Raw genomic sequence first — 15,168 nt, forward strand, 5'->3', positions numbered from 1 at the left:
GCTGTTCAGGAAGAATCCACACGACTTTAAGCGTCGTTTGGTCACCGTGAATGAAACATCGATACATTACTATACTCCTGAGACCAAACAACAATCTAAAAAATGGGTTACCAAGGGAGAATCTCCACCAAAAAAGGCGATGACCATTCCTTCGGCCGGAAAGGTTATGGTGGCTGTCTTTTGGGATTCGTAAGGGTTAATCCTCATCGACTATCTGGAAAATTGTAAAGGAATTACGGGTGCATATTATTCATCGTTATTGGACCGTTTGGAAACCGAGCTGCAAGAAAAATGCTGGCGATTGGATTGCAAAAAATTCCTTTTCCATCACCACAATGCACCAGCACACATCTCAGCAGTTGTGGTCGCAAAATTAAAGGAAATAGGATTCCAACTCGTTTCACATCCCCCTATTCTCCCTCGGACTACTATCTGTTCCCCAATTTGAAGAAATGGCTGGCGGGACAAAGATTTTATTCAAACGAGGAGGTGATTGCTGCAACTAATAGCTAGTTTGCAGACTTGGACGATTCCTTTTGTTCGGAAGGGATTAACAAATTAGCACAGCGTTGAACGAAGTGTATAAGTATAAAAGGAGACTATGTCGAAAAATAAAAAAGGTTTACCCCAAACACGAAGTAGTTTTTATTTTTGGGCGCACTTTTCAAACGCCCCTCGTAATGTCCAGTGAGATATGTATTCACTTGCACCTTTGTTATTTGAGCGAATACAACACCGGGGAGGACCCTCTGCCATACTTGCAAAGTTCATCACCAGGCCGTAAGCTGCATATAACCATGTACCATGAATCTTGAGTGCCTTGTCAGCCTTGGTTGGACCAACGCCAGAGTTATCCTGCAACTGCCACTAGCAAAAGCCATCTGGTCGCACTGGAAATACTGTACAATGCGTACTGCCAGTTGCCGGCCGTCGTGGCCGAGCGGTTCAAGGCGCCCCAGTCTGGAACCGCGTGACAGCTACGGTCGCAGGTTCCAATCGTGCCTCGGGCATGGATATGTGTGACGTCCTTAGGTTAGTAAGGTTTAAGTAGTTCTAAGTTCTAGGGGACTGATGACCTCAGATGTTAAGTCCCATAATGCTCAGAGTCATTTGAATTTCGTATTGCCAAATGAAATGCCTAACATGTTGTGATACTGTTCGTAATGGCTCTGCAGTCGCAGCCCATGTGACGTAAGTTAAAATGGTAGGAGGAGCAGAGAATTTTATATGCGAGAAGCACACTTGTGCGTTACTGCACATTGAAACTGTCGGGGAAACTGAAAATTCTTCCCAGTTTAAAAATGAACTATAACCCACACGTAAATTCTGCAGGGGCAATCTATGTGTGTGTGTGCGTGTGTGTGTGTGTGTGTGTGTGTGTGTGTGTGTGTGTGTGTGTGTGTGTGAATTCCTAAGGGACCAAGCTGCTAAGGTAGTCGGTCCCTAGGGTTTCACACTAGTTACACTAACTTAAACTAACTTATGCTAAGAACAACACAGACACCCATGCCCGAGGGAGGACTTGAACCTCTGGAGGGAGGGACTGCGCAATCCGTGACATGGCGCCTCAAACCACGATGCCATTCGGCGCTCCGGGCAATCTATGAAAAAGGGAGATGCGCATGTGGCATCCTGGGGGAAGACTTTCGCAGTGGGTGAGAAACCGTGGAAAGAGCAGGTTCTTTAAATCCATAAAAAATTAAAGATGGGGTTGATGAAAGCTATAATGAAAATTATTGTAATTGCTTGTTATTCTATAAACTCGTCTTTCCTATGTGCTGTCGACATCTTACAAACGAAAATGGAGAATGAAACACACTTTTTATTATTTACAAGTCGAGTTATAGCCATCAACAGCATGAGAAATACACACTGATCGCTCAGAACATTATGACTACCGACCTACTATTGATATAAACACGTCCAGGCGATAGGAGCATCGCCTGAGGAGGAATGACAGTTAGTCAGACACAAACACGGTGCACATAGTATCAGTGTGCGTGCTGTCCACGTGTAGAATGGGGAAGGAGCGCAATGTATCTGAGTTTGACCGAAGGCTGAATGTGATGACCCAGAGACTCGCCACTAGCATTTCGGAAACTGCACGACTTGTCAGATGTTCAAGGAGTACTGCGATGAGTGTCTTCGACAAGTGGTGAAGCCAACCAGACATAGTGATGTTGGGCGGCCATCCCTGATTATCGACGTTGGATGTCACAGGCTGGGTAAACTTGAAAAACAGGAAAGGCGACGATTTGTAGCGGAACTAACATCAGATTTTAACTCCTGGGCGGGGTACAAGACTGTCTGAACACATCTAACGATTGGCCTTCGCGACCAATGGCCCGTGCATATGCCAATGTAAAGACCACAACATTGAGAACTACTATTAAAATTGGCACGCAACTATTGGCAATGAACGCTGGCGCAGTGGCAGGGCGTTGCATGGTCTGATGAAACCACATCTTCATCATGCCGACGGGAGGGCGCGAATCTGTAGTCTTCCAGGGGAACCGCTCCTTGATACCTGTACTGCTGGACAGAGACAAGGTGGCAGTGACTCCATTATGCTCTGGGGAACGTTCAGTTGAGCTCGTGCAAGGCACTATGGCGGACAAGGGAGTATCACACACTGATTGCAGACCACCTACATCCTTCATGAAGAACATGTTTCTGGATGGCAATGACATTTTTCAACAAGGGAATGGGCCGTGTCACGAGCTCAGGAGTGTAATGGGGTGGTTCGACGTACACAGTGGCGAGTAGCAATTGGTGTGCTGGCCCCCCGACTCGTCAGATCCAAACCCGATCAAACACATCTTGGATGTGATTGAATGTGTTATCAGTGGTCATCCCCCACTTCCACGGAGTTGAGAGAATTAGGTGGCCTGTGTGTGTAGATGAGGTGTCAACTCACACCAGTGACCAACCAAGTCGTCATTGCTTCCAAATCACGCTGAGTCGCTACTGTTATCGGTGCCAAAGTTGGACATACCGGCTACTAGGTAGGTGGTCATTATGTTGTGTGTGAGCTGTGTACGTGATTAGAAAAGAATGACATTTTTACAAGAGTGGACATCAATAAACTAGGTGCATAAGCCATTTACAGGCGGAATAACTCTGCTCACGTACCTGAAACGGGATTCTCTGGTGAGAATCGCCTCTTGATGAGATGCAGATGGACAGCCCACAACAGGCTGCCTCTATGTCTACTCAGAACAGAGCCATGAGTGAAACTTCACTGGTCAGAAGATGCTGGCCACCACACGTTATCAATGATATTTATTGCCTCTTTTCGAGAAATGGTAATCATTGCTTAATAGCACATTTCTGTACGTTACATCATCAATACTTTGTGACACAAAATAAAAAGGTTGCTGATGGCATTGATATGAGTCAAATTTGGCACATAAAATATCATGCTTAGTATTATTTTCCAGTAAGAAATGTAGTTTATGAAGTCAAAGAACGATTCCACTGTAGCTGCAGAAAGTTTTCTTGATAGTGATCTCTCACTCACACAGACATTTTGTATGTTTCATACTTCTAATAATGAACTACCAAGTCCAACAACAGCTACAAAACGCTTGAACTGTTAACCCTCTCTCTCTCTCTATGACACTGCATCAGTTGGGTTGTTGTATAAGTTTTATCTCATTTAAGATGTATTAAGTCCTTTCGACATAGTGACGACTTGGACCGTAAAGTTACTCTGTGGTTTCTGTGTAGTTTTTTACTTCTACACCTGTCTGAGGTACTTAGTTGTGAGAGTTCACTATGTAAAGCTGTACAACATTTATAAATAATGAATGCCAATTTGTTACAGCTTTTTCTGCAAAATGGGATAGTTTGTAATAATTTTAGGGTAACATGAGGTATTTTGTTACAGCTGCCAATGCTCCATTACTCTATGGCATTGCAACAGCTGAACTATCAAGACTTATGTCATGTAAAAATGTTCTGTGTCTCTTTGATACAGCAATACCTGGACTGTAAATTCACGGCTCCTTACATCAACAACTTGTCTACCAGGTATAGATGTATGCTGTACTTACATAGCACTTCTACTACATACTCCTGCCTCTAGGTTAATATTATATGGTCGTCTCTTACTGGATATGTAAATCACTCTGAATCTCAAATATACTTTTTTATATCAACTGGAGAATTTATTCAGTAATTTGAAGTTTTTATGATATGAAACACAGTTTAGAAAGATGATGTTTTCCCTTTTTAAATTTGAGCTAACAATTAAAAATATACAAATACTATATATATAAAAATGCACACACTTCTCTAGCAATGTCAGGTCATGATTTTGCTAATTCCGCTGCATACTGAGGCACAACATACATCGAAATTAGTTGCAAAGGCCTCCACTGAAATTTTCTGAATCGTAATATTTGGAAACGCACGCCATACATTTCCAAAAAATATTCCCAGCTCCGAAGACTATCATACACAGCACACTGGATGGCTGAGCTAGCACACATCATGTTCGTGACTGCAGATTCATGTTAGTGAATGGACTATGTGGTATTATCGTTGTTGTATATTTTCACTGTTCTTGGGTAGTTCCAACACATTTTGAATGACAATCCAGTAACAATGTAGGCATTTGAACATCGAACGTTCATCACTGAGCATTGCAGTTATTTGCGCTGAATTCTGACATGATTGGTACCATTCATGATCTGAAAGCATTAACTTCATATCATTAAATTGTGGATTTTCAAAAATTACCACAACACTGAACTCATGGTCTGCGGACATACCTACAACAATGTGTTCAGAGCGCATGCCAAATAATGACTACAAGGTTGTGATCAGAGCAGAGATTAAGGCGGAACAGTGTTCGCCGGGTTAGCTAGTATTTCATATTTCTATGCAACGTTACGCCCCTGAACTTAAACGACCTGATTTTGTTAAGCTGCACGCTACTAATGCTATATTCTAACATTACGGGGTTGTTTTTCCTACTCATCTTAACTACACATGTATTTAGAGCTAGCTGTCCTTCATTATACCAAACAGAAATCTTGTGAAAGTCTTCTCCTGTCCTCCTACAGCAACTCAGCTTGGACACATTCCCGCACACCGCAGCATCACTAGCAAAGCACCGCAGTTTGCTGCCTACACTGGCCACTAAACCATTTATCTATTTAGAGAAAAACAGCGGTTCTTTGCCGGCCGGTGTGGCCGTGCGGTCCTAGACGCTTCAGTCTGGAACCGCGAGACGCTACGATCGCAGGTTCGAATCCTGCCTTGGGCATGGATGTGTGTGATGTCCTTAGGTTAGTTAGGCTTTAAGTAATTGTAAGTTCTAGGGGACTGATGACCACAGATGTCATGTCCCGTAGTGTTCAGAGCGGTTTCTTTAGATCGTCCAGAGAAACGAGAGAAACGATTAGGAGTTCAACAAGAGAGAGCCTGTTTGGTATGCAAACGGGGAGAGCGCGAAGATGCTTATGTCAGTAATGGAGGTTACGTGACACTGGCATCTCGCAGCAAAAGCACTGAAGAATCATGGAATGAAGCCGAGTATCGCAATACAGTCTAACGGCTATTGATCCAAGATTAAGCAAGACACATTCCATGTTTACGGAAAAAGTACCGCGCTTCAGTCTGGAACCGCGCGACCGCTCTAGAAGAGCGTAGCGTTCCAAAGGATTGGAAAAGAGCACAGGTCATCCCCTTTTTCAAGAAGGGACGTCGAACAGATGTGCCGAACTATAGACCTATATCTCTAACGTCGATCAGTTGTAGAATTTTGGAACACGTATTATGTTCGAGTATAACGACTTTTCTGGAGACTAGAAATCTACTCTATAGGAATCAGCATGGGTTTCGAAAAAGACGATCGTGTGAAACCCAGATCGCGCTATTCGTCCACGACACTCAGTGGGCCAAAGACACAGGTTCCCAGGTAGATGCTGTGTTTCTTGACTTCCGCAAGGCGTTCGATACAGTTCCCCACAGTCGTTTATTGAACAAAGTAAGAGAATATGGACTGTCAGACCAATTGTGTGACTGAAGAGTTCCTAGATAACAGAACGCAGCACGTCATTCTCAATGGAGAGAAGTCTTCCTAAGTAAGAGTGATTTCGGGAGTGTCGCAGGTGAGTGTCGTGTGACCGTTGGTATTCACAATATACACTCCTGGAAATGGAAAAAAGAACACATTAACACCGGTGTGTCAGACCCACCAAACTTGCTCCGGACACTGCGAGAGGGCTGTACAAGCAATGATCACACGCACAGAACAGCGGACACACCAGGAACCGCGGTGTTGGCCGTCGAATGGCGCTAGCTGCGCAGCATTTGTGCACCGCCGCCGTCAGTGTCAGCCAGTTTGCTGTGGCATACGGAGCTCCATCGCAGTCTTTAACACTGGTAGCATGCCGCGACAGCGTGGACGTGAACCGTATGTGCAGTTGACGGACTTTGAGCGAGGGCGTATAGTGGGCGTGCGGGAGGCCGGGTGGACGTACCGCCGAATTGCTCAACACGTGGGGCGTGAGGTCTCCACAGTACATCGATGTTGTCGCCAGTGGTCGGCGGAAGGTGCACGTGCCCGTCGACCTGGGACCGGACCGCAGCGACGCACGGATGCACGCCAAGACCGTAGGATCCTACGCAGTGCCGTAGGGGACCGCACCGCCACTTCCCAGCAAATTAGGGACACTGTTGCTCCTGGGGTAGGACCATTCGCAACCGTATCCATGAAGCTGGGCTACGGTCCCTCACACCGTTAGGCCGTCTTCCGCTCACGCCCCAACATCGTGCAGCCCGCCTGCAGTGGTGTCGCGACAGGCGTGAATGGAGGGACGAATGGAGACGTGTCGTCTTCAGCGATGAGAGTCGCTTCTGCCTTGGTGCCAATGATGGTCGTATGCGTGTTTGGCGCCGTTCAGGTGAGCGCCACAATCAGGACTGCATACTACCGAGGCACACAGGGCCAAATTCCGGCATCATGGTGTGGGGAGCGATCTCCTACACTGGCCATACACCTCTGGTGATCGTCGAGGGGACACTGAATAGTGCACGGTACATCCAAACCGTCATCGAACCCATCGTTATACCACTCCTAGACCGGCAAGGGAACTTGCTGTTCCAACAGGACAGTGCACGTCCGCATGTATCCCGTGCCACCCAACGTGCTCTAGAAGGTGTAAGTCAACTACCCTGGCCAGTAAGATCTCCGGATCTGTCCCCCATTGAGCATGTTTGGGACTGGATGAAGCGTCGTCTCACGCGGTCTGCACGTCCAGCACGAACGCTGGTCCAACTGAGGCGCCAGGTGGAAATGGCAGGGCAAGCCGTTCCACAGGACTACATCCAGCATCTCTACGATCGTCTCCATGGGAGAATAGCAGTCTGCATTGCTGCGAAAGTTGGATATACACTGTACTAGTGCCGACACTGTGCATGCTCTGTTGCCTGTGTCTATGTGCCTGTGGTTCTGTCAGTGTGATCATGTGATGTATCTGACCCCAGGAATGTTTCAATAAAGTTTCCCCTTCCTGGGACAATGAATACACGGTGTTCTTATTTCAATTTCCAGGAGTGTACATAAATGACTTGTGGATGGCATTGGGAGTTCACTGAGGCTTTTTGTGGATGATACTGTGGTATATCGAGGGGTTGTAACAACGGAAAATTGTACTGAAATGCAAGAGGATCTGCAGCGAATTGACGCATGTTGCAGGGAATGGCAATTGAATCTCAATGTAGACAAGTGTAATGTGCTGCGAATACATAGAAAGAAAGATCCTTTATATTTAGCTACAATATAGCAGGTCAGCAACTGGAAGCAGTTAATTCCATAAATTATCTGGCAGTAGGCATTAGAAGTGATTTACAATGGAATGATCATATAAAGTTGATCGTCGGTAAGGCAGATGCCTGACTGAGATTCATTGGAAGAATCCTAAGGAAATGCAATCCGAAAACAAAGGAAGTAGGTTACACTACTCTTGTTCGCCCACTGCTTGAATACTGCCCAGCAGTGTGGGATCCGTACCAGGTAGGGTTGATAGAAGAGATAGAGAAGATCCAACGGAGAGCAGCGCGCTTCGTTACAGGATCATTTAGTAATCGCAAAAGCGTTACGGAGATTACAGATAAACTCCGGCAGTGGAAGACTCTGCAGGAGAGACGCTCAGTAGCTCGGTACGGGCTTTTGTTGAAGTTTCGAGAACATACCTTCAGCGAGGAGTCAAGCAGTATATTGCGTCCTTCTACGTATATCTCGCGAAGAGACCAAGAGGATAAAATCAGAGAGCCCACACAGAGGCATACCGACAATCCTTCTTTCCACGAACAATACGAGACTGGAATAGAAGGGAGAACCGATGCATGTATTCAAGGTACCCTCCGTCACACACCATCAGGTAGCTTGCGGAGTGTGGATGTAGATGTAGACCGCTCTGGTCGCAGGTTCGAATTCTGCCTCAGACATGGATATGTGTGGTGTCCTTAGGTTAGTTCGTTAGTTCAGATGTTAAGTCCCATGGAGGTCAGAGTCATTTGAACCACTTGAAGACGTACCTTCAGATGTCTGCAGCAGATTGGGAGGGGTTAGGGCTGGAGGGCGTCTCTCCGTGGTTTTATGAACACATAAATAACATAGCACTGTGTGTGTACTCTGGAAGAACGTAGTGCCTACAGCCAACATTACTGAGGGCGGGGAAGATTACAGCTCCTGCAGAGTTGGTCAACAGGGTGGCTATATTTCCTGGCGTTACAGCTCGGTAACCTGTCATGGCGCCAGGACCACGACCACCGGAATAGAGTTTTCACACACACGGCGGGATTTTTTCAGCTGAAAGTTGAACCCATTTGTTCCAGACCTTACTAATTTACACCGTCATGTGGCTGATTATCAGATATTGAAAGTGATTCGCCCATCGAACCGATGGTTCCTTATCTGCCAACACATCGATGGCTCCAGATGTCTGAGGAAAACTGATATTAATGTATAAGTTTGCCAGTTAAATTTATGATCTTGTCAGTTAACTATGAAACATGCTATTGTTTACTATCATCGTAATCGAAATTAAGTTTACTATAACGTTTTTTCTGTATTGAGTTTCGATTCCTCGCGAAGGGGGCGGGCAGACACCAGCTTAGTACGCAGCTCTTCAGCCTACAGAATATGTTTTAGAAAGAGGAAGATAATAAATAATGAAAGTAGGCAATAACATCGATGCCTTAAATGGTAAAATGGCGAAAAATCGTGGAACTTAAAACATAGAACAAAGGGTAAATGATGCTGATAAAATACATATGAAGCAGACAGGTAAAAGAATAGACAGACAATTGCAAAAACACAGCGACAGTCTGGTTTCTGTTCGCAAGAGGTATAAAATTCACACCTCGCGATAGCGTGGTTTAATTTTGCAACACTTTGGAAAGACGAACAACACTGAACATTCACTTGAACACTGCACTAAAAAATTGGCACAAACGTGATATACCAGAGCCTAGGGCAGTTGGGGGGAACCTGGACAGATAATGGTAAAGGAACGGGGGGGGGGGGCAAGGAGAGGAAAGAACCAAGTGGGGGGATGGGGGAAAGGAGCCAATGGAGGACAAGGAGCCATAAGAGGGGGGTGGGTCCTGGGCAGACGCGACAGGGAGGAACTGATAGAATTTGGGGGGGGGGGGGGGGGTTGATATCCAGTAGGATCTGGCATAGCAGAGGATGGGACGGATTAAGGATTTGTAGGTGTGGAAGATCGTGGAGGGGTGCAACCCCCATCTCTCGCCAGACAGGAGTTCATACTGGAACATAATTATACATACTGAAAGTATGTATAAAGTCTCAGGATTACACCACCTCATCTAACAAAGTACTCCTTCTGGAATGTAAAAGATTCCGGCAAACCGTGAACTTCAATCCTACGACTCTTCCTGCTCTGTTTATAACGTAAAATATTGCGAGACCGGTGGTTTCCTGCAGGTGGTTCCCCGAGTCGCCGCGCTGGCTGACGTGCAGGGGGCGCGAGGAGGAGGCGCTGAGCGTGCTGCGGCGGATCGCCGCCACCAACGGCTCCAGCCTGCCGCCGTTCACCCTGCAGGTGCTGCACCGCGTGGCCAAGGCCAAGCGGGACCGCGTCGGCTACCTGGCCATCTTCTCCAGCTGGAACCTCTTCAAGAACACCCTCCTGCTCGCCATGGCCAGGTGGGCACGAGTTGCTGTAAAACTAACGTGTTTTCATAAACACAAGAAAATGAAATCTACAGCTTTCTACTCAACTGGTACACTTTGTCAAAGCTACATCGCAAAGCTCCGATCCTTCCTCAACTGTAGTGTATCATAAGAACTATCCAACCAATCATTTGTCACAGTACCTGGAGGTGCCACCTTTTAAAGGTATCCTTCATTGTAACTTCCTCTCCTATACACAATGGTGGATTATGTTTCCAGACTCTGAAGCTACATCACAAGTCCATCTCCCTGTGACAAATGGTATTCACGTATAATGGAGATACCTGGAACCATTTCTAGACAGTTACCTACAACGTTGGAACCAAGCAGCGTACCGCCATGTGCGAATCTATCACAACAAATAAAAGTGTGGCATTATATGTGGAAATATTATTTCAAGAGGACCTAGTAGATAGTGTCGGAACTTCCATGCGGCTTTTTGCGGATGATGCTGTAGTATACACAGAAGTTGCACCATTAGAAAATTGCAGCGAAATGCAGGAAGACCTGCAGCGGATAGGCACTTGGTGCGAGGAGTGGCAACTCATACTTAACATAGACAAATGTAATGTATTGCGAATACATAGAAACAGGGATCCTTTATTGTATGATTATATGATAGCGGAACAAACACTGGTAACAGTTACTTCTATAAAATATCTGCTACTATGCGTATGAAACGATTTGAAGTGGAATGATAGTATAAAATTAATTGTTGGTAAGGGGAGTGCCAGGTTTAGATTTATTGGGAGAGTCCTTAGAAAATGTAGTCCATCAACAAAGGAGGTGGCTTACAAAACACTCGTTCGACCTATACTTGAGTATTGCTCATCAGTGCGATCCGTACGAGGTCGGGTTGACAGAGGAGATAGAGAAGATTCAAAGAAGAGCACTGCGTTTCGTCACAGGGTTATTTGGTAAGCGTGATAGCGTTACGGAGGTGTTTAGCAAACTCAAGTGGCAGACTCTGCAAGAGAGGCGCTCTGCATCGCGGTGTAGCTTGCTGTCCAGGTTTCGAGAGGGTGCGTTTCTGGATGAGGTATCGAATATATTGCTTCCCTCTACTTATACCTCCCGAGGAGGTCACCAATGTAAAATTAGAGAGGCTTTCCGGCAGTTGTTCTTCCCGCGAACCATATGCGACTGGAACAGGAAAGTGTGGTAACGACAGTGGCACGTAAAGAGCTCTCCGTCACACATCGTTGGGTGGCTTGCGGAGTATAAATGTAGATTTAAGGCATTAAATCCTGGAGGGTGGGGAGATCAGACGTAAACTTAACCCTGACAACGATGTTATGGTTTAGTTTATGCAGTGAAAATTCACAAAAGTGTTAGGTAAAATTTACACAAACGCCAGTTTTACAAAGTGCTCGACTAAGGCGGTGACGTAGTAAGGCCAGTGAGTGAAGACAAAAGAAAGTAAAATTTGGGAAATAATTCCTGCAGTCGCATATTTTTGTACAGCAGTTAGAGGGAGTGCGATGCACAACATACTAGAAATAATGAACGTTGGGGACGGAATGTGGGAATGGAGGTGCGTTTCAAGGCCTCTTTCGTGCTTTTCACTTGAACAACTCGAAAACTACGGCCTCCAACGAAAACGTATACTAGAACAAAATTTCTCTACATTAAATTTCCTACAAATAGGACTTGTTCAGTTCTTTCTGTAGCCACACAGCCAAATCTCGCGCATGGTTTCTGAAAGAAAATGTTGAACTTCGAGTTGCATGAAACAACATCTGAAGGGGGCATCTGTAGGAGTAACAAAGAATGAAGGAAATTGAATTTGAAATTAGGTTTGTAACCAGAATAAAACTAAAATAATTCTAAGTAAATATTAAGAAGAAAACAGAAAAAGCAGCAATAAAGTCATTGACCCAGTGAATGACTTTCTATGTTTAGAGCGGTTGGAAGAAAAAGAACCAACAGGCAGAGTATAAAAGCCTGAGTAATTTTTGTTTCTTAGCAACGGTGAAGGCTATCATTGACGTGTGTTGTCGTAATTTCAGTTGGGAATTCGGATCGGAGAGCTCTTGTAAAAGGTATACATTATTCGTGTTTAACATTCCGTCTGATTGCATTGCTAGAAGTTTGGCGAAGATTACCAGCTCTACCGTGAACATTTTATATTTACTGGTTTATTTCTACTGTTTCCATTGACTCTGTGCTCTCGAGTAAATAAAGTTCAGCAGTCACATACATGGTAGTGGTCATTTCTTTAAGCTCAGTTTCTGTTTTCCAAACAGTTTATCTTTTATTAACTTTTCAGTTTAGTTACCGATTGTCTCTCACACGTCTGCCCTACTTATCGTGCGCCAATTTGGATCAGCAAAGCCCTGGCTGACTTACAGTAATATTTTACATTTAAAACCTACAAGATCATGAATTTAAGTTAATGTAAGTAAGTAAGTCTTCTTGATAAAGTTCGAGCACAAGAGCAACAACATTAATATCTGGCTTATCCTTGACGGTCATCAGTTATTCTAGACAGGTGTTTAATTAAAATAGAGGAATTCTGATGTGTTCTAAGGGCTTGTTTGTTGGGCACAGTTCTTTGGTATGTCAGTGTAGGACACCAGTTTAGACATTTTAATTCTCCACTCAAACACAGTTAACTTACGCGGCTGAAGCCAGACATACTTCCACACTGTTTCGTTTCTCATGATGCAAATAAGCAGTCGGGTGCGATTGGAGGTATCTTTTGTAAATCCTCGTCCCCAGTTTTGTAAAGCCACGTCGCTACTGCTGTGGAGGGTGAGTTTGTGGGTTCGTGAAACGGCTTGGGGCGCAGTACACCTCTAAGACAATTTCTCCCTGCCACTGTAATACAGCTATGCCTCAGGATCATGTAACAGGGTAGGAGAACGAAGGTTCTACAACAACAAATTAGTAACAAAGTCACACAAATGAGTTAAAACGTTTACTTATCTTTGTGACTTATTTAATGATAAGACTGGAACACTGCATATAATACAAGACAAAAGAGGCCCTCAATGACTAAGTGAACATAATCGTGGGTAAACTTCACAGTACACAGCTAATGCAATTTACAGCAACTGCCTGTTCACTTCTTAAGAGTTCATTCACTATAATACGTTCCGTGTCTAAGCCAGCCCTAAAAGATGATCTGTAACAAATTCGGCGAGAGCTGCTCTTCTGTCTTCCGAATAGGTTTCTGCCCGTTGTCGTCTGGTCATTGGCGGATTGTACTCGGCCGGCAATTGGCCGAGGCGAAGTCGATGTCATCATCCTAAGCGCCGTTCGTGGCGCTGGTGCAATTTGTGCAAGTGGCGAATCTCTATGGCGCAGGCACCTGCTCGCTCTTCGTGCCTGTGGTGCTTTTGCCCTGGCTGTGTCTTGTCCGGTCGACACAGCAGTACCAAATTGCGAACTTTTCTATAGCAGTTAGCTTACAAATCCATAATCCCCATACGAGGTCAGTCACAGCCGAAGTCATAAGACCGCAGCACTAGCCGAGGTAAAACTGTAACTCTCGACAAGCGTACTTGCGCAGTTCGATTGCTTTACTGGTCACTCCGTATTATTTCCCAGTGTTGAATGTGACAGCAACTGAACATCATTGCCATGAGTCGTTCGCGTGTATCTCTCATCCAGTCTTTTTCTTTAGATCATGTGAAGCGTGAGTGTTTAACATGTAGTTCTTCGTAATGTTATCGTTATTTTCATAAAGCCACATTATCTGTGGTCTTTGCCACAAATGTGAATTACCTCTTTGAGTTTCCAATGTTAGAATAAAAGATGCAATACATTCTGATACCGCAATGTATCGTAATATTAACGATTAATGAAAACTTCCACATATGTACTGAAACACATTACTTCTGTCACGACCTCTTTCTTGCGTTACAATATCATGAGGTCGCCTGCAGCTAAACACATCAATAAGTTAGGCTAAAAGCTGTAGGATCTTAACGAAAACGTTAATCAGCTCACCCTTCCAACAGCCTCATAATGAATCGGTACCTAGTTGTGTCCATACCGTGATTCAAGTGATGACGTTGCCTTACCCAACGTAGACGCAAGATCTGGAAATGGCAGTCATACAAACGTTCGGCCGACCGCTTGGCGGTAGTATAGCGAACAGTATGACTATGCAACACGTCGTTCTGTGTGCACTAGGCTGTACAGATAAGGCCGCTCCACGAAAGAGGTGAACGTGTGAACATAATTCTTGGGCTTTCTCGAGTACGATATATCGATTGCGTCATCGCATTCGTTGTAAGTAAAGAGAAAAGCTTAAACACAGAAATCACAATGAAATGTGATAAACACAACACAAACATCTAACGCAATGTCAGATATACACTAACGGATAAAAGTATTGTAACACCAAGAAAGAGTTGTGCGACATAAACGAAAGCCAGCAGGCGTATTTATACATCTGAAAGATGATGTTCAAATTTCGCGCAAATCGCTTAAGAGTGGCTCTAGTCGTGCCAACTGTGAGGATGCAAATATGGTTTGTTTTAATTACACGATATAACGGCCGTGAGCGATAGTTATCTTTGAGATTGGACGTAGTGACTTGTTGTTAGTCAAGAATGCCTTTAAGACAACAAAGACCGCATTGTCAACACCTCACTGAATTTGAGGCAAGTCGTGTAATATGGCTATGAGAAGCTGGATGTTCCTGGTAGGAGTTCAGCCACTGTGGCAGCGGTGATCACGAGATAGTATGGTCACACGATGGTCTGATTCCAGACGGCCACGCAGTACTACCGAGATAGAAACCATCACGTTCAGCATATGGCGCTGGCGAATTGTACTTCATCTACAGCAGCAGTATGAGCAGTAGTTGGCACCACAGTGACACAAAGAAGCTTACTTCAAGGACAGTTCCGTGCCAGATGCCCTGTAGCGTGCATTCTACTGGCCCTAAACCATCGCCATTTGTTACTTCGGCCTTGCCGCGGTGGATACACCGGTTCCCGTGA

General features: G+C 44.9%; 1 protein-coding gene across 6 annotated transcripts in view; it reads left to right on the top strand.

The window, feature by feature from the left end:
- The window catches only part of LOC126355976 (solute carrier family 22 member 7-like), a 195,542-nt gene that overhangs the window by 147,547 nt on the left and 32,827 nt on the right, over window positions 1-15,168 (top strand). For all 6 annotated transcript variants that reach the window (XM_050006588.1, XM_050006587.1, XM_050006592.1 and 3 more), the window contains one exon: window positions 9,965-10,186. In XM_050006588.1, the coding sequence (XP_049862545.1) occupies window positions 9,965-10,186 (222 nt within the window). The remainder of the gene's footprint in view (window positions 1-9,964; window positions 10,187-15,168) is intronic.

The sequence above is a fragment of the Schistocerca gregaria genome, chromosome 3, assembly GCF_023897955.1.
Source record: "Schistocerca gregaria isolate iqSchGreg1 chromosome 3, iqSchGreg1.2, whole genome shotgun sequence".
In the NCBI taxonomy this organism is placed as follows: domain Eukaryota; kingdom Metazoa; phylum Arthropoda; class Insecta; order Orthoptera; family Acrididae; genus Schistocerca; species Schistocerca gregaria.